General features: G+C 47.6%; 1 protein-coding gene across 1 annotated transcript in view; it reads right to left on the bottom strand.

The window, feature by feature from the left end:
- Window positions 1–12,301: 12,301 nt before the first annotated feature.
- The window catches only part of LOC147737937 (uncharacterized), a 218,019-nt gene continuing 208,050 nt past the window's right edge, over window positions 12,302–22,270 (bottom strand). The window contains exon 2 of the mRNA XM_086948964.1: window positions 12,302–16,539. Within this exon, the coding sequence (XP_086805090.1) occupies window positions 13,715–15,658 (1,944 nt within the window). The 5' untranslated portion in view covers window positions 15,659–16,539 and the 3' untranslated portion in view covers window positions 12,302–13,714. The remainder of the gene's footprint in view (window positions 16,540–22,270) is intronic.

Raw genomic sequence — 22,270 nt, 5'->3', positions numbered from 1 at the left:
GCACTTGCCTTGCCTATTCAAATAGCGATTGTAAAGTGCAGTGCACATAAAAGGATCACTGATGATGTGGGTCGTGGGAATGCTTTTGCAGACGAGTTAGCGAAAGAAACAGCGAAAGACGTTAAGAGTCATATGTATGTTGCAGGTCCTGCAAGATGGGTCAGAGAAGTAGGTATGTGTGAGGACACAGTAGAAAGTGTGAAAAATATTCAAGAAGAAGCAACAGAGAAGGAATTGAGCAAGTGGAGAGAGAGTACGGGAATGTTGGACGCAACAGGATGTTGGACGGAGTTGTCAGAACACCAGCGCTGGTTGTTACCAGATGCCTATGTACTACCTCTAGTTACTATGGCGCATGGTCCAGCTCATATCAGTGCGAAAGGAATATGCAAGCTTCTGGCTCCAGTATGGCAGAATGAAGGTATCCCCAAATGTGCGGAAAACATAGTAAAGCACTGCATTGTTTGTTTGATGCATAATCCAGGAAAGGGAACCCCCAACTCCGGCAGGTCATTTTGCTCCCCCTGCGTATCCTTTTGAGGTATTACAAATTGATTATATTCATATGGAACGTTCCAACAACCTCAAGTATGTCCTGGTAGTGGTTTGTGCCTTGTCCAGATGGATAGAGACCTACCCCCTAAAGGATAATACTGCTTTGCCCACTGCCAAAGTCCTCTTGAAGGAATTCTTCCCGAGGTTTGGTTTGCCGCGCATTGTCTGGAGTGACAATGGAAGTGAATTTGTTGGTCAAATTATGAAGAAGGTGTGTGCGGGTCTTGGTATTAGGCAGAAATTCCATGCGGCAAACCACCCTCAGTCAACGGGTTTGGTAGAGTGCTATAATGGGACTCTCAAGCTCAAATTAGCAAAGATTCAGGCCAGCATGGGCCTCGCTTGGCCCGATGCCCTACCTTTGGCACTCCTCTCTACAAGAACACTGTACATTCTCGTTTAGGACTTAGTCCTTATGAGGTCGTTTTTGGGCATCCAGCCAATGTCTGGGGCGTCCCTCGACCTAAAAAGTATTCTGATATTCCATACCCATTGTTGATTGATTACTTGCATGACCTCACCACTAAATTACGTGTTATTCATCAACAGGTCCAATACGCTTTGCCGGAGGCTTCCTCAGATCCAGGTCATTCCATCCAACCTCGTGATTATGTATGCTTAAGAAACTTTCAGAGGAAAAAGAACTTGGAACATCGCTGGGGGCCGCCGCAACAAGTGCTCTTGGTGACGCGTACAGCAGTGAAGGTCGTCGGGAAGAAAAACTGGGTTCACGGTGTGCACTGTAAGAGGGTTCCCTTGCCTTTACCTTACGACCAGTGGGTCCGAGAAGGCATAGCTGTTGTACAGGCCTCGTGAAGGGCCCGCTCCCTCCCCGCATGATAAAGCCCGGACGCCGGCTCTCCCTGTATCCCCAGAAAGGACCATCCCGGCAACCCACCGAGGCAACCCGCAACCCGTCCCCAACGGGACGCCTGCTCCCGAACACCCCAGTATCGGCTGGCCCGAGCCTCCATCAGCACCATTGCCCCGGCCCAGCCGCCATCTTGGACACTGCACCACGAGGCCGCGTGGCCTCAGCTCGACCCCAACCCTGGGCCTGGCCAGGCCCCGACATCGAGGTACCACCATCCACCCAGGAGGTGAAGAGACCACTTGGCAGGTCAATGGGAGAAAGGAGTGTCGATGGCTCTCCCCCGCCAGGTGACGATCGCCCCCGGCATCCCCGGGCGCTGGCTCCACCCCCCTGCTGGGTGTCTGGACTCCCTCATCCCGGACCTCCCGACCTCCAAGCGCGAGGGTCCGGACATCAAAGGAGACGAGACCTATAACTGGGGCGGCTCCAGAGCAGGAAGGCAGTTGTATCCTGGAGTCGAGAGACACCTTGAAGAACTCATCCCTGACGGACTGCTGGCGCTGCCGCAGCCTTGCCTTGTGAACCACCTCTGAAGCCTGCTGGCGCTGCCGCGGCCCTCTGCAACATGAACCTTCGCCTTGGCCTGCTGGCGCTGCCGCGGCCCATCCTTGTGAACCATCGCTCCGGCCTGCTGGCACTGCCACGGCCCCTCTGCAACGTGAAACCCTCATCCTAGCCTGCTGGCGCTGCCGCGGCCCTCCTCGTCGTAAAGCCTTCATCCTGGCCTGCCGGCGCTGCCGCGGCCCTCCTTGCCGAGAACTATCATCGTAGCCTGCTGGCGCTGCTGCGGCCCTCCTTGCCGAGAATTATCATCCTAGCCTGCTGGCGCTGCTTCGGCCCGACCTTGCAGACTCCTGAGCTCGAGGATTGTGAGCTCCTTCTGGCCGCCCCCGTACCGGACCGGTACCAAGACTGTCCCGCTACCCCTTACCCTACAGAGACTAGAATTGGGAGGATCCTCGGGTCCTGACCCCACTGTATCGTTGATAACCTTGCCTCAAGAACCCTATATAAAGTGTGCAGATCTCATCCTTGTGTGGTGTCCATTTGTGGGGGGGAAGTTACTTGTCTGTACGATCGCCGGAGACGGCCCTCACCGGAGGCCTCTCCCCCTGTACTCGGCCGACCCTCTGGGTCTCCGTCTAACATTGGTGGCCAGCGGCGCGATCCGAACCAACGTGTAATCGTACAGAGAGTAACTCACCCCACGACTCAACCACAATGACGACAAAAGAGAGCGGAACCACAGAAAAATTCCAGATGGAGAAACTAGAAGAGTACAACCACAGAGAACTAAAGCAATTCTGCATAGAACTAGGCATTGCTACCACAGGACTGAGCATGAAAGAAGACTTCAAAAAGGCCCTGGAATCTTGGGCAGAGACGGGTACGGCCGTACCCCAAAACCAAAGCCTCGAGGCACCGGAAACGAACACCACTCCGACGGAAGAAAGAAGATCGGGTCTCTCCCCAGAGGAGATCCGAGAACGGGAAAAAAGCAGGCTCCATGAATTGGAACTGGCTCGACTTCGTTTGGATGGAGAACTGAAATTGGGGGAACAAAAAATAACGTTGGAACACTTGCTGCTCCGAGAGGAGCAGGAAGAGAAACAAAGACAGAGAGAGTTAGAAGAGAAAAAGTTGGCCTACGAACATGAGCGCAACCTAAAAGAAATAGAGCTTCGGAAACAGAACAAAGATCTCGGGGTTCCCGAGCGCCCGAACAATCCTGCCACTACAGACCCTAAAGTCCACATCCCCAAGGATGTCGTCAGAGAGTATTACCGGAATGATGATATCCAGCAATGGTTCAAAGCCTATGAGGTAGCCATGACCTCCCACCGGATTCCCCGGAGCGACTGGGGAGCCGGGTTATGGGGGAGGTTTCTCAACGAAGGGCGAGACGCCCTGCTGCAACTCCCGGACCATCAGATGACATCCTACGACCACATGAAAGCCACCCTCCTCACTCGATACGGGCTCACGCCCGAGAAGTACCGCCAGCGGTTCCGCGACTGCAAACGGATCCCGGGTACAACTTGGGTGGAGTACGTGAACTTCTTCAGCCGAGCCTTCGAGGGGTGGATCAAGGGCAGCAAGGTGACCACTTACGAGCAACTCTTTGACCTTATTGTATGGGAGCACCTTTCTAACAATTGCTTCGTCGAGCTCAGGCAGCACCTCCTCGACAGTAAACTGACTGAACCTCGGCAACTCGCCGCCGAAGCTGACCGATGGGAAAGCACCCGAGTTGCCTGAAACGGGTCCAGCGAACCGAACAGAACCAACCAAGGACCCCATCGCCCCGAGGGGGAGGAGGAGGCCAGGGCCGGGGCAGAGACGCCGTCCCGGTGGCTCCCGCCAGCAACGCCCCGCCCCCGGCCGGCAGGGGAAACCCCCCGATGCATCCAGGTTTCCGGGCCAACGTTACTTGCCACCGATGCCAGCGACCCGGCCACTACGCCAATGATCCTAATTGCCCGAAGAACCAGAACCCTATGCCCCGCCAGGTCGCTGCCGCCGCCCTGGGGGAAGAGCAAACCCCAGAAGACCCTGAGGAGTACAAGGCCGACCAGCCCGAGTGGGAACCAGCCGCCATGTCCCTGGTCTGCCTAGGGGAAAGAGACATGATCCCGCGGGCCCCCCTACCCGCCAACACGCAGAAATACAGCCAGTGGGTCAACATTAATGGGCGCCGGGCTGAAGCCCTCCGCGACACCGGGGCCAGTGTGACCGCAGTCCGCTGTCATCTGGTGACCCCGGATCAGATCTTGCCAAACATCCTTTGCCCCGTCCGGTCAGCCGACAACTCAGAAAGCCTGTGTCGGATGGCCTGCGTCCCCTTCGAGTGGGGAGGGGTGTCCAGGATGCTGAAAGTGACTGTCCGCGATGATGCACCCGTGGACTGCCTCCTGGGGAACGACCTCGAAAGTTCCCCCTGGGCAGCCGTCGAAAGAAGAGAGCACCTGGGGATGTTGGGCCTCCCTGAATGGGCCTTCGTAACGACCCGGTCCATGGTCGCCCGCGCCATCCCCAGTCCCGAAGAACCCGAATGGCCAGAGCCTCCTCCCCCGATCGTCCCAGAGGGAGCCGCCCTAAGAGCCAGTCCTCCAGAACAAAACGAAGAAGGGCCCGTTCGGCCCCAGGACCTTCCCGAACTGGCCCAGTGGCGTCAAGAGGGTGGTCCCACCCAGGAACAATTCCGACAAGAGCAGAGGACATGTCCCTCCCTCGAGGGACTCCGGCAGCAAGCCCTCGCCCAGAGTGCAGGAGACACCTCGGGGGCCCACTGGATTTATTGGGACAATGACCAGCTCTACAGTGAGCAAAGAATTGCTGAGCTGGGGGCCAGTCGGGTGCTGGTGGTACCCCTCCGCTTCAGAGACTTCCTTTTGAACTTGGTACACGATGTCCCCCTCGCTGGGCACCTGGGGCAAGACAAAACGTACAACCGCCTGGTAACCCACTTCTACTGGCCCAAAATGCGAAATGATGTCTCCAACCACTGCCGGGCCTGCCCCACCTGCCAGGCCAGCGGAAAGAGCGGCCGAAAGATCAAAGCACCCTTGCAGCCCTTCCCGTCGTCAACAACCCGTTCGAACGGGTGGGAATAGACATTGTGGGGCCCATGGACCCCCGAACGGCACAGGGGCACCGGTTCATCCTGGTCCTGGTGGTCCTCCGCTATCCCAAGGCCATCCGTCTTTGGACTGTGAAAGCGCCCGTGGTAGGCCGAGCCCTGATGGGGAACTTCTCTCGAGTGGGCTTCCCCCGGGAAGTCGTCAGCGACAGGGGCACGAACTTTATCTCGAAGTACATGAGGTCTCTCTGGCAACAGTGCGGGGTCACCTACAAATTCACGACCCCTTATCACCCGCAAGGAAATGGACTGGTCGAGCGGTTTAACCGCACACTCAAGGGGATGATCATGGGCCTAGAAGAACCCCTACGTCACCAATGGAACGTGCTGCTCCCGTGCCTCCTATTCGCCTATCAAGAAGTCCCCCAGAAATTCCTCGGCTTCAGCCCCTTTGAGCTCCTGTACGGACACCCCGTCCGGGGTCCCCTCAGCCTGGTCAAGGAAGGATGGGAGATGGCCCCCCAGAAGACTCCTCCAGATGTGTATAAGTATCTCCTGACCCTCCGCGACCCGGCGATTCAGGGAGCTCGCCAAAGCCAACCTTGAGGCCAGCCAGGAGGACATGAAGAAATGGTATGATCAGCATGCCTCCTCCATCGAGTTTGAACCGGGACAACAAGTCTGGGTGATGTCTCCGGTCGAACCCTGTGCCCTGCAGGACAAATGGACAGGACCCTTCAAGGTGATAGAGCGCAAGGGCCCCGTCACCTACCTAATCGACATGGAGTCCTCCCGGAACCCCCTGCGAGCCCTCCACGCCAACAGACTCAAACCCCACTTTGTACGCTCGGAACTTAGCCTACTGATGGCGACAGATAGTGGGACGGAGGAAGACTCCAAGCCCCTCCCTGACCTACTGAGGACCCGTGAACAGGATGGCTCAGTGGAAGGGGTCAGACTCTCCGACGCTTTGTCCCCGGAGCAACGCCAAGACTGTCGAGCTCTCCTGCTACAATTTGCAAACCTGTTCTCCCTCACCCCCGGGGTCACCCCCTGGTGCCTTCACGATGTGGACACTGGAGATAGTCCACCTATTCGACACAGGGCGTACCGGGTGCCAGATCGGGTGCGCGCCTGCATCCAGAACGAAGTCACCAAAATGCTGGCTCTAGGAGTGATCGAGCCATCCGACAGCCCCTGGGCCAGCCCAGTCGTACTGGTCCCCAAGGCTGCCGCCCCGGGCGTTGCCCCCGAGCTCCGGTTCTGTGTGGACTATCGGGGCCTGAACGCCGTTACCAGAACGGACGCTCACCCTATCTCCCGGGCAGATGAGCTAGTTGACCGCATGGGGGCCGCCCGCTACCTGAGCATCTTCGATCTAACAGCGGGCTACTGGCAAATCGGCCCCACCCCCAGGGCCCAAGAACGATCCGCCTTCTCTACCCCGGATGGCCACTACCACTTCAAAGTGATGCCATTCGGCATGAAAAACGCTCCAGCTACCTTCCAACGACTCGTGAACCAGGTACTGGCGGGCCTCGAAGAATTCAGCGCCGCCTACCTGGACGATATTGCTGTGTACAGTCGCCACTCGGCAGACCACCTCCACCACCTCCGAGAAGTCCTGCACGCCCTCCAGCAGGCCGGCCTCACCATCAAAGCCAGCAAATGCCAGATTGGCCAGGGGTCCGTGACCTACCTCGGACACCAAGTGGGGAGCGGTCTGGTGGCCCCCCTTCAGCCCAAGATCGCTGCCATCCAGTCCTGGCAACCACCTGTCACCCAAACCGAGGTCCGAGCCTTCCTGGGGCTCACTGGATACTACCGGCGGTTTGTAAAGGACTATGGCAGCATTGTGGGGCCCCTCACAGAACTCACTTCCAAGAAAAACCCCAAAACAGTCAAATGGACTCCGGACTGTCAAGCGGCCTTCGAGAAGTTGAAGACCGCCATGTGCACCGCCCCCGTACTCCAGGCCCCCGGCTACAGCCGGGAATTCATAGTCCAGACGGACGCCTCAGATCATGGCGTTAGGGTAGTCCTCTCTCAACTCAACGCCGAGGGAGTCGATCAGCCAGTGGCCTTCATCAGCCGATGCCTGCTGGCTCGAGAACAGCGCTGGAGCACCATCAAGCGGGAGGCCTTTGCAGTGGTATGGGCCCTCAAGAAACTCCGGCCCTACCTCTTGGGTACCCATTTCAGGGTACAGACAGACCACCGACCCCTGCAGTGGCTGATGCAAATGCGGGGGGAGAACCCAAAACTGTTGCGATGGTCCATCTCCTTGCAGGGGATGGACTTCACTGTGGAGCATTGTCCTGGCCAGGACCACGCCAACGCGGACGGCCAGTCACGCTTTTTCCGCCTCGGCGAGGAGAGTACCCAAGAGGATGGGTGACTCTCCCTGCCTTCAGGTGGGGGGGACGCATGTTGGACAGGCCTCGTGAAGGGCCCGCTCCCTCCCCGCATGATAAAGCCCGGACGCCGGCTCTCCCTGTATCCCCAGAAAAAACCATCCCGGCAACCCACCGAGGCAACCCACAACCCGTCCCCAACGGAACGCCTGCTCCCGAACACCCCAGTATCGGCCGGCCCGGGCCTCCATCAGCCGCCATCTTGGACACTGCACCACAAGGCCGCGTGGCCTCAGCTTAACCCCAACCCTGGGCCTGGCCAGGCCCCGACATCGAGGCACCACCATCCACCCAGGAGGTGAAGAGACCACTTGGCAGGTCAATGGGAGAAAGGAGTGTCGATGGCTCTCCCCCGCCAGGTGCCTATCGCCCCCGGCCTCCCCGGGCGCTGGCTCCACCCCCTGCTGGGTGTCTGGACTCCCTCATCCCGGACCTCCCGACCTCCAAGCGCGAGGGTCCGGACATCAAAGGAGACCAGACCTATAACTGGGGCGGCTCCAGAGCAGGAAGGCAGTTGTATCCTGCAGTCGAGAGACACCTTGAAGAACTCATCCCTGACGGACTGCTGGCGCTGCCGCAGCCTTGCCTTGTGAACCACCTCTGAAGCCTGCTGGCACTGCCGCGACCCTCTGCAACGTGAACCTTCGCCTTGGCCTGCTGGCGCTGCCGCGGCCCATCCTTGTGAACCATCGCTCCGGCCTGCTGGCGCTGCCGCGGCCCCTCTGCAATGTGAAACCCCCATCCTAACCTGCTGGCGCTGCCGCGGCCCTCCTCGTCGTAAAGCCTTCATCCTGGCCTGCCGGCGCTGCCGCGGCCCTCCTTGCCGAGAACTATCATCGTAGCCTGCTGGCACTGCCGCGGCCCTCCTTGCCGAGAACTATCATCCTAGCCTGCTGGCAATGCCGCGGCCCGACCTTGCAGACTCCTGAGCTCGAGGATTGTGAGCTCCTTCTGGCCGCCCCCATACCGGACCGATACCAAGACTGTCCCGTTACCCCTTACCCTACAGAGACTAGAATTGGGAGGATCCTCGTGTCCTGCCCCCACTGTATCGTTGATAACCTTGCCTCAAGAACCCTATATAAAGTGTGCAGATCTCATCCTTGTGTGGTGTCCATTTGTGGGGGGAAAGTTACTTGTCTGTACGATCGCCGGAGACGGCTCTCACCGGAGGCCTCTACCCCTGTACTCGGCCGACCCTCTGGGTCTCCGTCTAACAATAGCCGACAGTGAGAGTGAAAAAGTACCCCGATTTGTACCTTTCAGTAGTGCACACCTGGACTGGACAAGTTCTGAGAAAGAAGATGACGACGTGTTGCAAGAGGCTGTGCCTTCACAGAAACGATGGAACACAACGAATCCAGAAACTTTGTTTCGAGATCAAACGATACCTGGCAAGACACAGTACAACCTAAGACCTAGGTTGGCTAAAGACAATTGAACTTTTTGTGTTTTCCTTTTTCTTTTTGATTACTCTTGCTGAAAGACATTTCCTTTTTCCACTATCCCTCAAGTTGCAGGGTCACGGTATGAATCTTAGGCTGTGACCTGAGTAGTGACCTAGGTCAGCAGGACTTGCAGTATCAAAGGACGGCTAATAACCACAACTAAGTGATCCAGTAAGATTACCGTGAGTAACGCCTTAGAGAATGGATAATAAAGTGGAAGGGAAGGATAAGAAAGTTTCAATGCAGCTTAAGTACAAGAAATTATTGTTTAATAGATGTGGCGTAGCCTTGTGTATTCTAGTATGTTTATTTGTTTTATTAGCTGGTGTGGGTTGGATTATCCACCTTATGCAGCAAGCACCTGTTCCTACTTCTGTTTCTTTGCCTTCTTCTACTACTACCTCTCCGCATAAGTTCTATACACTCCCAGATCATGAGCAAACTAGGAGAACAGAATACTTCAACAATTCATTCATCCAGTTGCTACATCAGCATCAACTGGTAGTTAACACTACTGACTGTTGGGTTTGTGGGCTCATGACCTATAATGCTGAGAAAGAGAAGCCATGTTTAGTCCTTCCATTCTCCTATGAAGGTTCCGCTTGGGCTTATTTGGCTGTTTTCTAATGCATACCAGAATCAACTTCGATATCCTCCTGATGGTCCGTATAATGGTGGAGCAGATTTTAGTCATAGTCCTTTGATAAAGGGAACAGTGATCCCTGTTGATGAGAAGCGAGCATATGATGGTTGGAATGTGACTCGTTACGTTACTAGCCTCACAGATAAGGCTAGACAAAGAAGATCTTTGCCAATTTGGACCGTACCCCATAAAGTTAACTTATGTCTACAAATAAATGGTCGGAATAATAAGAACAAACAGGAAAAGAGTGTTTGTTCCCATACATACATCTATTCACCCTTGATTTCTTCACCGCTGGTACCATCTCAAGGTACATATTTTGTTTGTCATGATAGAGCCTACACATGGCTTCCCACCTATTTTTCAGGAACATGTTACGTGGCTTTTCTCCTTCCCCCGACATATACTGCTCCTTCAGGTCATCACAGAAAAAGATATGGCAGAGGGGTTATTGATTCTGGAGACACAACTGGACAAGAGGGAGGAGACTTAATCAAAGGGTTTCTTCCCTTCTGGGGCCCAATGGTCAATAGCAGAAACATTAGACCGCTAGTTTGTGTTGTTGAGGCTTCGATAAATGTAACTTCCGGAGCCTTGAGTAATTTGACGGCCGAACTTCAGGCGGATCGCCTTATGACTTTGCAAAACTGAATGGTTTTAGACATTGTCCTTGTAGATAGAGGAGTTGTCTGTAAATTGATGGGTCTAGTTGCTGCATTTACATTCCTGATAACGCCCCTACAGTATACCAAGCCATTTCTAAGTTACACTTGATTGCAGAGTCTATTCATCAGGACACAGGAGATTGGTCTGTGATGGGATGGTTTTGGGGACTACTTTCCACTTGGGGATGGAAAGTAATAACGTTCCTTGGAATGATTTTGGCCATCATTTTCTTTTGCTGTCTTTGTTTGCAGTGTGGCCCAGCCATCTGTGGTCTTTGTGCCACCTTGTGTGTCTCAAAGCCTGTGTCACAGCAGACGGAGAACATTAAAATGATGTTGCAGCAACAGCTCAATGACCTCATGACCATTGACTTCGACTCAGACTAACTTGAGTCCTTTGTGTTTTGCCTGAGTAATGGCAAAAGGAGGGGCTGAGGTTCTGTGATTTTCGACTTCGCTCTGTATCTAGCCGCCATTTTGTGATAGCCGCCATTTTGTGTTGCCTTTTCTCAGGCTGCACGGCGAACATAGTGTTTTTGCCTTTTCAGCTGCTATGCATCTCCTCTGTTAAAAAGTAATCCTTTGTCCTTGCTTACGCAACCGATGTCAGGGTCTGGCCGAGTCCGTTAATCTATGTCTAGACTGATTGATCCCACCATTCTTCGCTTACTGTATCTTATTTGACTGGCCTTCACCATTCTCTCCTTGTATTCTCCTATTACAGAACTATACTTTGAAGCACACAAATACGTCCTGTCACGTGCAAATTGAATTACATGCACTAGCATTGATTAACTTGAGGGGAGGGGAAAACACGTGGTCTGAAAGAAGGGCGTATTCGAGATACTCGATAGCTTGTTTTCAAACTTTTCCTATTTGTCCGTTTTGTATGTTTTAGGAGTCGATATTGTAAATATGTGTCCTATATAAGAGTGAGCGCCACGGAATTAAGTGGCAGTCTCCTGAGAACTTACCATTGGTGTACTTCTAGGACCACTGTGCTTAGCTGCAGCTAATAAACCTGATTTTCTACGCCTAACAGAGTGTCTTGTGTCTCTGTTTGACAAGGCAGGTGAATCTGGAGATTTTAGGCGTGCCCTGCGCCGCTCGGCCCATAAGGCCCAGTTCTCCAGTATAAAGTTGACACAAGTCGTCAATCGGGGCATTGAGATAATGTGGATATGGTGTGAACCCGGTTAAGACTGGCCTAGTGGCCCCAGGAATTGACAAGGGACCTAACCGAACCGGAGTTACGGTGTGTGGGAGGGTGCCATTAAATCAAACACGATGCTGCCATGCCGAATTTGGAATCTCTTGTGTCCTATATAGAGTATAGTTCACAGGAATCGCAGTGTGAGTGTATGTATGAAACGTATCCTCATCCGCATTTATTGCAGGAAACGTGACCCAATAGTAGAAAAGCTACGGGGAACGCCGAATCAGCACTCACCACAAAGATAACAGACATACCATCATCTGGTACTTCAAACTGCGTCAGATGACGCCGGAGCGCTGCCCAACTATGCTGAGCTATGTCAATATCACCCATGAGGACATAAAGAAGAAAAACAATTTATATAAATTGCAGTACAAAAAAGCGTAGTAATTCAAAACGTAAACCTTTCAATAAATCTCATGCTTGAATTAATTAAAATAAAACACATTCGTATAGGTAGGTTAATCCGTCACGCATGTTAACCGGAAAAGGTGTTGAGGGTATTGTGGGCAGACACAAGCACTAATCAAGACTTTGGGTGCCATGTTGCGGGAATTCTGCTCTTGCCCAGAACTATGCGCAGGAAACCAGGACCTCAGTGTATTGTGGTGTACCAAAAATCCACCTCAGTGCCCAGAACCCCTATCCGTCTAGCAACAGTGTCTCATTCATTCTCCGTACTACAGCGAAGCTACCAATGAACAAGCGACTTTGGGACCTCTCAGGAAAAGTGGGAATCAAGAACACTCTTTTGTTTTTATTCTCATAAATGTCCACAACGTGAGCAATCAGAGACACAGTATAGTTTAAAATGTTTATTTCAACTATGTGCTCTAAGATGCAGTATCTTTGCTAACATAAGTAAAAAGATGCATAAAATCAATACAATCAGTGTTGTTACAATTCCATAAAATACAAAGGGAGAAATCATATTATAATGATAGTGGAACCAGGTCTATAGCGCCTTGTGTACCACCCTCCCCTTGCTAGGCGCTAGGTATTAAAATAATAGAAGATCTCTAGGTTAAAACCAGGAACCCCATACCTCCAAAGTCAGGTGAAGTGAATCACATCCCAGATCAGCACAGCTCTTTGTCGATTGAAAGTTTTTTTTCCAAGTGCTAGTCTCATGCATGCAGTGCAATAATAAAAGCTCCTGAGTTTCAGAAATTAGCAGCTGTGTTCGTGTTGTGTCTAGAGCATGGGCCGATCAACCTGCATCAACAGCATACATTGTTATTTTAACATTGAACACTTTGTGCAGACTTGAGGTCGCAGTCTGAGTCTAGAGATGTGAAAAACAGACCGTTCTCATGTGAAGGAAAAGCAAGCAGTTTGTTTTTATAAAAACAGAGACGTAGTGTCATGTGCAAAAGCAGCAAAAATTGCGTTTGATCAACTAACTCACTTATGCTAATATAGCAATGTGTGCAGGCAGAATCATATTCATCCCTACACTTTTACGGGTAGCATGAACAGGAACACTAGGATGTTTTTCTTTGTAACTCTTCATCGCCAAATAACCACCAGTGTTTCTTTTCTTTTATTCCACATTGTGCTAGTCTACCAGTGGATTTCCTGTTATATCACGTTGTTTTTTCTATGTGTACCGAAGTGAACAATCACTGGGAACAGACACTTTTATTATTCTACAAATCTTTGGTTTTCTTCTTTTCTCCTAGTCGTGTCTTCATTCATCTGGTATTTGAATATCCCACATAATTATATATTTGTTCCTGTAATTCCTTCATCTCACAATAACGGCACTGTTTTGCTCTTGTCTATGTCCTCAGTTGAGTCAATATTATTGTTAATGTTCTTAAGTTCTTTCTGAATTCACTTCATATCTGGGATTATTTCTAAGTGAGTTAAATGAAGGTGTGTGTTCGCTGAGGCTATGTAGGATCAGAAATTGACAAAAGCTTGTCACACTTTTAGTGCAATTGTAAGGTTTACCCCATGTGTGTTCGCAATTGACAAAATCACTTCTGAAATTCATTGCAATGCTCATTTTTACTCTGTGTATGTTAGTTGATGTATTCGTAGGCTTAATAACTGACAGAAGATATTCACACATTCACTGCACCTGAAGGATTTTTCTCTGTGTGCATTAACTGATGAATCCTTAATGCAAAAGATTTCCTAAAGATACTTCTACACTCACTACAGTTGTATGGTATTTACAGAGTGTATGTAAGCTGATGTCTATATAGGCTTGATAATTGGCTACATTTTTTCTCACTTTCACTGCACTTGAAGGATTTTCTTCTGCGCGTGTTCGCGGATGCCTGTTTAGGATTGATAATGGACTTCAGCTTTTCAAACATTCATGGCATTTAAAAGATTTTTTTCCCCTTTGTGAGCTCGCTGATGATTTCTTAATGCTGAAGAGTAAGTAAAACTACTGCCACATTCATTGCAATGGTAGGGTTTTTCCCCTGTGTGTGTTCTCTGATGTGTGTGTAGGTTTGATAGTACCCTAAAGCTACTTCCACATTCACTGCACTGGTATGGTTTTTCCCCTGTGTGTATTTTCTGATGTGTGTGTAGGTGTGAAATCTGTTTGAAGCTCTTCACACATTCACTGCAATGGTATGGTTTTTCCCCTGTGTGTATTTTCTGATGTGTGTGTAGGTGTGAAATCTGTTTGAAGCTCTTCACACATTCACTGCAATGGTATGGTTTTTCCCCTGTGTGTATTTTCTGATGTGTGTGTAGGTATGAAATCCGTTTGAAACTCTTCACACATTCACTGCAATGGTATGGTTTTTCCCCTGTGTGTATTTTCTGATGTGTGTGGAGGTTTGAAATGTTACTGAAGCTCTTTACACATTCATTGCAATGGTAGGGTTTTTCTCCTGTGTGTATTCGCTGATGTGTGTGGAGGTTTGAAATGTTACTGAAGCTCTTTACACATTCATTGCAATGGTATGGTTTTTCCCCTGTGTGTATTGGCTGATGTCTTTGGAGATGTGATAAATGACTGAAGCTCTTTACACATTCATTGCAATGGTATGGTTTTTCCCCTGTGTGTATTCGCTGATGTGAGTGGAGGTTTGAAATGTTACTGAAGCTCTTTACACATTCATTGCAATGGTAGGGTTTTTCTCCTGTGTGTATTCGCTGATGTGTGTGGAGGTTTGAAATGTTACTGAAGCTCTTTACACATTCACTGCAATGGTATGGTTTTTCCCCTGTGTGTATTTGCTGATGTCTTTGGAGATGTGATAACTGACTGAAGCCCTTTACACATTCATTGCAATGGTATGGTTTTTCCCCTGTGTGTATTCGCTGATGTGTTTTGAGATGTGATAACTGACTGAAGCTCTTTACACATTCATTGCAATCGTATGGTTTTTCCCCTGAGTGTGTTCGCTGATGTGTTTGGAGTTCTGCTAACGTACTGAAGCTCTTCCCACATTCATCGCAATGGTATGGTTTTTCCCCTGTGTGTATTTTCTGATGTGTGTGTAGGTGTGAAATCTGTTTGAAGCTCTTCACACATTCACTGCAATGGTATGGTTTTTCCCCTGTGTGTATTTTCTGATGTGTGTGTAGGTATGAAATCCGTTTGAAACTCTTCACACATTCACTGCAATGGTATAGTTTTTCCCCTGTGTGTATTTTCTGATGTGTGTGGAGGTTTGAAATGTTACTGAAGCTCTTTACACATTCATTGCAATGGTAGGGTTTTTCTCCTGTGTGTATTCGCTGATGTGTGTGGAGGTTTGAAATGTTACTGAAGCTCTTTACACATTTATTGCAATGGTATGGTTTCTCTCCTGTGTGTATTCGCTGATGTGTGTGGAGGTTTGAAATGTTACTGAAGCTCTTTACACATTCATTGCAATGGTATGGTTTTTCTCCCGTGTGTATTCGCTGATGTGTGTGGAGGTTTGAAATGTTACTGAAGCTCTTTACACATTCACTGCAATGGTATGGTTTTTCCCCTGTGTGTATTCGCTGATGTCTTTGGAGATGTGATGACGTACTGAAGCTCTTCCCACATTCATCGCAATGGTATGGTTTTTCCCCTGTGTGTATTTTCTGATGTGTGTGTAGGTGTGAAATCTGTTTGAAGCTCTTCACACATTCACTGCAATGGTATGGTTTTTCCCCTGTGTGTATTTTCTGATGTGTGTGTAGGTATGAAATCCGTATTTGCTGATGCTCTTTGATGGTTTCTAATTGGCTAAAGTTCTTTATATATTCAGTGCAATTGAACAATTTTTCTCCTGACCGTGGTTCCTGAAGGGTCAGCATAGTTAATAAACCACTTGCGTTATTTTAGACGCTTGATTTCCGATTTAACAATAAAATACAAGACTCACTAAATACCTGCCACATTCATAATATAAGTAAGGCTTCCTTGTGGGTGATTGCATCTTTAGATTGGATAATGGCTTCGCATGCTTGCGGGTAAAGCTTAATCTTCCTTCCAGTAGGTGAAAATTGGGACAATACTCTGTACTTTAGAGAGCAGAACTCCCCTTTCCTTTAGCCTTCAGTTGTTAGGCTCCACTTCGTTGTGCTCTTCCCTGGTGCCTGTGGTTTGGCTAGAAAGAGTTTGCAATACACCTAGAGCACTGAATGGTGGTCTGTTGCCAGTTTAGATAGCGAAGCACTGCGCTAGCAATATCATGATAATGAAGCCACTTGTAATGTGTACAGCTACTCCAAAGAGTGTCCTGGGGCCAAGCACAGGTCAGAAAAGAAAGTAAATCAGTTTGTTTCAAACATGGACAAAAAGCCAAGTTTTCAACCTATTTTAAACATTTTCATGTTGCTAACAGCTCAAAACTGAAGAGGGAGTTTGTTCCAAGCTATGGATCCCAAATAGACACAAGACCTTCCTCCAACTCTCATACCGGCCTCATGATCAAAGCTGGTGTTAGACGCTTGTTTATACAGAAGGTTGTTTGTCAGTTTTGTTGTCTTGGTTTTGTTAAGGTAATTTCTTCGTCTTGGGGTGTCGAGGTGCAGATCTCAGACTCAGACACTCACTGAATTGCCTTTGACTGCTTCTTCCTGGATCTGTCCGATTGCACTGATGTTTTTGGAGCTCCTTATTTTTGATAATTTTTGCAGTTTTGATGTGTTCTCTTCATTATTCATAATCAATCCGTGCATTTAAGGCTTATTTTCTGTTGGATGTAAAGAAATGCAATATTACTAAATGCAAATGTAATAGAATGTGAATACACAATATTTAACCAGCTGTAGAAGACATTTCTCTACCATATTTGAAATTTAGTAAGGAACATTTTACCATACATGGATATTTCATTAAAACTGTGGTTGAACATGTCACATTGTATTTACTTCTGAAAAGGTAGTGATTTACCATTATTCACTGAGTAACTTACTAAAGAAAGGGCAGCCACAGAGCACTCGTGCTACAGGTAGAGTTTTAGGTAGATATACATGGACAAGATTTCATTTAAACAGAACAGATTGTGGAAAAAGAGAGGAATCAGGAAGCGCTGTCGTTAATTCAGTTTCAGGAAGTATCTACCAAAGGTAGCTCTTCAGGAAGTGTATAACAAAGGTAACTCTTCAGGAAGTATTTAACCAAGGTAACTCTTCAGGAAGTTTACAACAAAGGTAACTCTTCAGGAAGTGTACAACAAAGGTAACTCTTCAAAAAGTATTTAACCAAGGTAACTCTTCAGGAAGTGTATAACAAAGGTAACTCTTCAGGAAGTATACATGACAAAGGTAGCTCTTTAGGAAATATATATGACAAAGGTAACTCCAGACACCTTTTTCCACAATGCTTTCCTGTTCACACTGGATCAGTTCAAATGCCAACTCCCGCCTTTACCTTGCAGCTTATTAAGAGTCTTCCTATGAGTGCGACGGCCCTCATGATCGCCGTACTCACGGTTGCGGTCAAACTGCCACCATCCAGGCGGACTGACCGCCGTATTATGAGTGTGGTGGCGAGACCTCCACAAGACCACCACCCCCCCCAGGATATAGGATCCCACTGTGGAGGCGGTCTGCAAACACCCTGAATATGTTGGCAGTGCCGATGTCGTCATCGCCGAGCATATTACGGTCTGCATATCCACCGCCCTTTTCATGGCGGGGACCCTACCATGAAAAGGATAAAGGACATGCAGGTGAGGGGGCCCTCACAGGGCCCCGGCCGATTCTGCTCCTGGGGTTGCATGCAGGGGGCACATGTTGTGCCACCCCATGGAATTGCACCTGTTCCTGCACAGTGTGGCATGCATGACATGGTGCAGGAAAGTGCTGCAGGCACTCTTAAGGTGGTGGTATGCTGTTTAGGTTCTCTAATGAGCCTAATACAGCCGCCGCAAGACCGCTGCTGCACCGCCCACCCACCCTGGATTTAGGTCATAATCCGGAGGCGGGCTCTTAATGGGCTTGGCAGTCTGACTGGTACCTCCGCTGTGGTAGTCCCATTGGAAGACCGCCACACTCGTAATAAGGCCCTAAGTCACCTTCAACACATTTTACAGCCCTCCTGGCTCAAGCATTTCTGGATCCTTCTAACCTGGAAGACTGGAGCATTACCCCGAGTTGAGGTGGATTTTCTATCAGCGGACTATATATCCATCTCCCTTGAACTATTGACGGATTCTGCCCTGAAAGACAACTTAAAAAGTGAGTCTTTAGTTCTTCCTAAAGTAGGTAAAGTTAAGATCCTGTTGTATTTCAATCAGCAGCTCCTTCCAGGGTTTATTATAATGGCCCGTCTTTATATTGCACACACAGATATGGCAAACAAACATTAAATCATGACATTTATTATTCAATGATATCAGTCATTTATTCCTTATAGAGAATCCATCACAACCAATAATTTAACTGAAATATCTCCCAATCAATGAGTGCATATTAATAATTGCTTTCCATGTTCCTGTTTTCCAAGATATTTGACTTATTGTGGTCTGTCTGAAGGCCAGGATGCTACTTTGAAACTCAACAGGGCTTTGGTAGAGCGAAAGGGGATGTCCATTGTGAAGTCACATTCCTCAATTCCCATATTTCTTTTATCCAGGTTTACCTCATTCCATGTCCTTCAGCTCCCTACTCCCCTCGGTCTGTGTACTCACTCTACAGGGTTCATTGTTAGCTGTGGCAGGGAGACACACTTGAAGCGTGCACACAGCAGATGCAGATAATGGCCTGATAGTCAAGAGGCCGTGGTTGGCAGTACGGAGCTCACAAGCTTCATTTCAGAAGCTCACCTGGGGGGTACTAAATGAGGAGGTGCACAGGAAGGGGCCTATTAGCTATAAACAGAGAGAGTGCACAGGTGGGTGCTTGTGAGGTATAAGCAGATGAGGTGCACATATAGGTACCTATGAGGTACAAACAGACCAGGCGCACAGGTAGGTACAAATGAGGTATAAACAGAGGAGGTAAAGAGGTAGGTGCTTCAGTGCCTCGATGACTATATCTGCTTCTAGGCCCTCTTCCTATAATGCTGGCTCTTTCTCCTTCAACACTTGCTGCAGACATAGGGCCTGATTTAGAGTTTATCGGACAGGTTATTTTCTCAAACATAACAGATTCCATCCGCTTTATTACAAATGCCATAGGATATAATGCACTTTTAATAGGGTGGACGGGACACCTACCACATTTATGACAGAATAAACTATCCACCTAAATATAAATCGGGCCATTGGCAGACAGTGTGTCCAGTGTCTTTTCAGTTTGGAAAGCATCCATTTTATTAACGGCACAGTATTATCTCACCACTGCTGTGGCTTGCAGTCTTAAGGCCATTATGAATGGTCTAAGATGTGTGCCAGAATGCCTGTGAATAGTTTAGCATGAGCGTTTAGGAGGGAGATGGGCCTGTATGATGAGCAGGACTAGGGGCTTTCCAGGGCCTGTGAATAAGTGTTATTACTGTTTCTCTCTTGGTGTCAGTGGGCTTGTCGGTGTCCCAAGATGAGTTGTTTACAGCTTATCTTATTTATGAACAAATAGTTGTAGTTTTTAGGGCTAAGCAGCTCTTTCAACAATGTTTAAAAACAAAACTAGTCAGATGACATCTGCCAGTTGTACATGTTTTGCATGTGTAGAATCACACACTAGTAAATGTAGCGCACGCATGCTTCGCCTTGTCAGTTTGTGAATGAACCCTAACTGTGAGTAAGTGAGCATTCACAGACGCCAATCTGACTCTTTATGACAATGGAAACAGTTAGAGTTTCACTTCAACAAAATGCTTGAGTAACTCTCCATCCAGGGTAGAAAGAGAAATGGATCACCCTCTAAACGTGGTGGCGAGTAGTGCTATACGGTTCATAGCACCATTTATATGGGGAAAACTGGGGAAATGGTACAATGCACTGGGAAAATGGCATGTGATGACAATGTGACATGACATTTCCACTAAACGTGCTTTTACACTTTTTTTGAGCTGTCTGTGTTCAGTTTATCAAGGCCCAGGGTTTAGTTTCAAGTCAAGAGATAGTGCAGGATTAGACTAATTATAATGTCATCGATACCAACAAATGCCTTTAACACGTATGCCTTTACCCTGCAATGCCTTACACACGTATGCCTTTACCACGTAACACCTTTACCATGCATAAGCCTTGCCCATGCATAATGAAGGATTTACAAAAATGGAACTGCCAGTAAAGGGTGGGTGCCATGAGCCCATCCAGGGCACCCACATGATCAATGTTGAGGGCCCCCAGAGAGCCCATGACGGCAGCGGGAGCCAGTATTGTTCCTACCCGTAGAGAGCAGCTTAAAATCCTGTGCTCTACGGGCAGGAAACATTTTTTTGGATGTGTTTCTCTGCCCGCTTTATAAGCTGTGCATTGTGGGAAGTGTAAGTTATAGTTAGCCCAGGTAACTATAACTGATCAGTTTCTACGGTTTTGAGTATGTAAAATCTGAACCTAAGTAAACGTCTTTGTAACCTTTGTTTTTTTCGGTGTATTTCTAAGGTTTTTGATGCTATTTCCAACCTATAACGTCTCTGTAAACTTTGGGTTTTTTTCAGTGAAAATATCTCTGTCTGTATATATATATATATATACATATATATATTCAATGAAAAAACCATAGGTTATAAACCATATATAGTTAGGAATCAGCATTTACAAAACCTTATTTTACTTGCATAAAACCATTGAAATTCCATATATAGTTAGTTGCACTAACTATATATCGCGCACACGCAATCCACTGCCGATGATGTCACACATTACATCATTCATGACATGGTCAGTGACATCACTGATGACATCACTGATGACATCTCAAATGACATCACTGATGACATGCTGCTCAGCTTCGGGACGAACAACAAAATCCCCCAGCAATAGCCAGAAGATCGGTCGTGCCAGAAGTTTCGGGACCAGAAGCAAGGGAGTTGATCCCGAATATTCAAATGGACATGGGAGAAGTGAAACAAATGTGCGTGAGGTGCAATCAAATATTATGCTACCGTGAAAGTAGCATAACTCTTATAATAAGAGCAATCAAAAATCATGTATGTCCAAAACGCCCCCAAAAATAAATTCTTCTTTTTTTTGTTGCTCCTGTTGAGCCCTCTTCTATGAATCATTTTTGTTTCCCCCCTCCCCCCAAAAAATAAAATAAATTACAAAATGTTCAGAAAAAAACAAAAAAATATAAAAAATGTTCAGAAAAATAATAAAAAAAATTTAAAACAACAAAAACCAAAAAAAAAGTTCTTTTCAGAACTACCTCCCCATTATAAAAAAAAATTAGTAGAATTTTTGGAACTCTGCCAAGCTCTATTTTTTTTAGTTCGCTCCCAGTTCGCACTCCGGTACGCGAACCAGGAGCGAACCAAAAATTTAAAAAAAAAAAAAAACAGTAAGTATAAGGAAAGGAAACAGACAGTTATGTTACAAGAAAGACAGCTATAGGGAGTAAAGAAAAGATACTGTTACCCGCAATTCACTTCTGATCATGTCATATATTACATCATTTTTGACATGGTCAGTGACATCATCAGCAGTGGATTGCGAGTAACAGTATCTTTTGTTGACTTCCTATAGCTGTCTTTCTTGAAATATAAATGTCTGTTTCCTATCCTTATACTTACTGTTCTTGTTTTAAATTTTTTTTAAGATCATTCAGAAACAATAACATTAATAGAGACAGAATGAGTAAATAAGAATGAAGAAGTATGAGAAGAGAGGGACTGTGAAAAATATTGGAAGGAGTAGAATAATTAAGTAATAGAGAAAGGAATGAGAGAAGTAGCAAACACAGGAAAGTAAGAATTAAAGAAATGAAGCAGTAAAACTAATAGATGTTAAATGTGATAGAGTAAATGATTGATTGAGGGTGACGATATGGTGTGTCCTCTCTAAAAGTTTGTTTAAGGTGAGGCGTACTCAGGGTTGCATATCAAATTTATGCTTGTTGAAGAATACAGAGGAGATAATACATGTAAAGACCTACCATTGTAGTAAAACATGCCCACTTATTACATCATTCATGACATAGTCAGTGACATCATCAGCAGTGGAAGGCGGGTTAAAAAAGTAGAAAACATTTACCTTATAATTCTTGTTAACTTTTAAAGAAAATTTTTCATACTTTCAATCTGTAAAAGAGAGAACAAACATTTCCAAAAATATTAAAACATGTATTTAAAAATTAGAAAAAAGAAGGGAAAAGGTTCAAGAAGAAACAGTTTTTCAACAACTTTAACACTTACAGAAGCCTCTGCTTCTCTACGACCCCTACACAATCCTAAAGATATTTATTTTAAACAAACAGTATCTTCATGCTGATGAAGTGAGGCCTATTTTGGAACATGGTGCTTCTTTTGCATTGCTGATGTCTCACAATAGTGATGCAATAGCAGCGCAAAAGAGATGTAAAGCCATCATAAAA

Source organism: Lissotriton vulgaris, chromosome 1_1 (genome assembly GCF_964263255.1).
Source record: "Lissotriton vulgaris chromosome 1_1, aLisVul1.2, whole genome shotgun sequence".
NCBI classification, from domain to species: Eukaryota; Metazoa; Chordata; class Amphibia; order Caudata; family Salamandridae; genus Lissotriton; species Lissotriton vulgaris.
The sequence above is the reverse complement of the archived record's forward strand: the minus strand, read 5'-3'. Positions and strand labels throughout refer to the sequence as shown.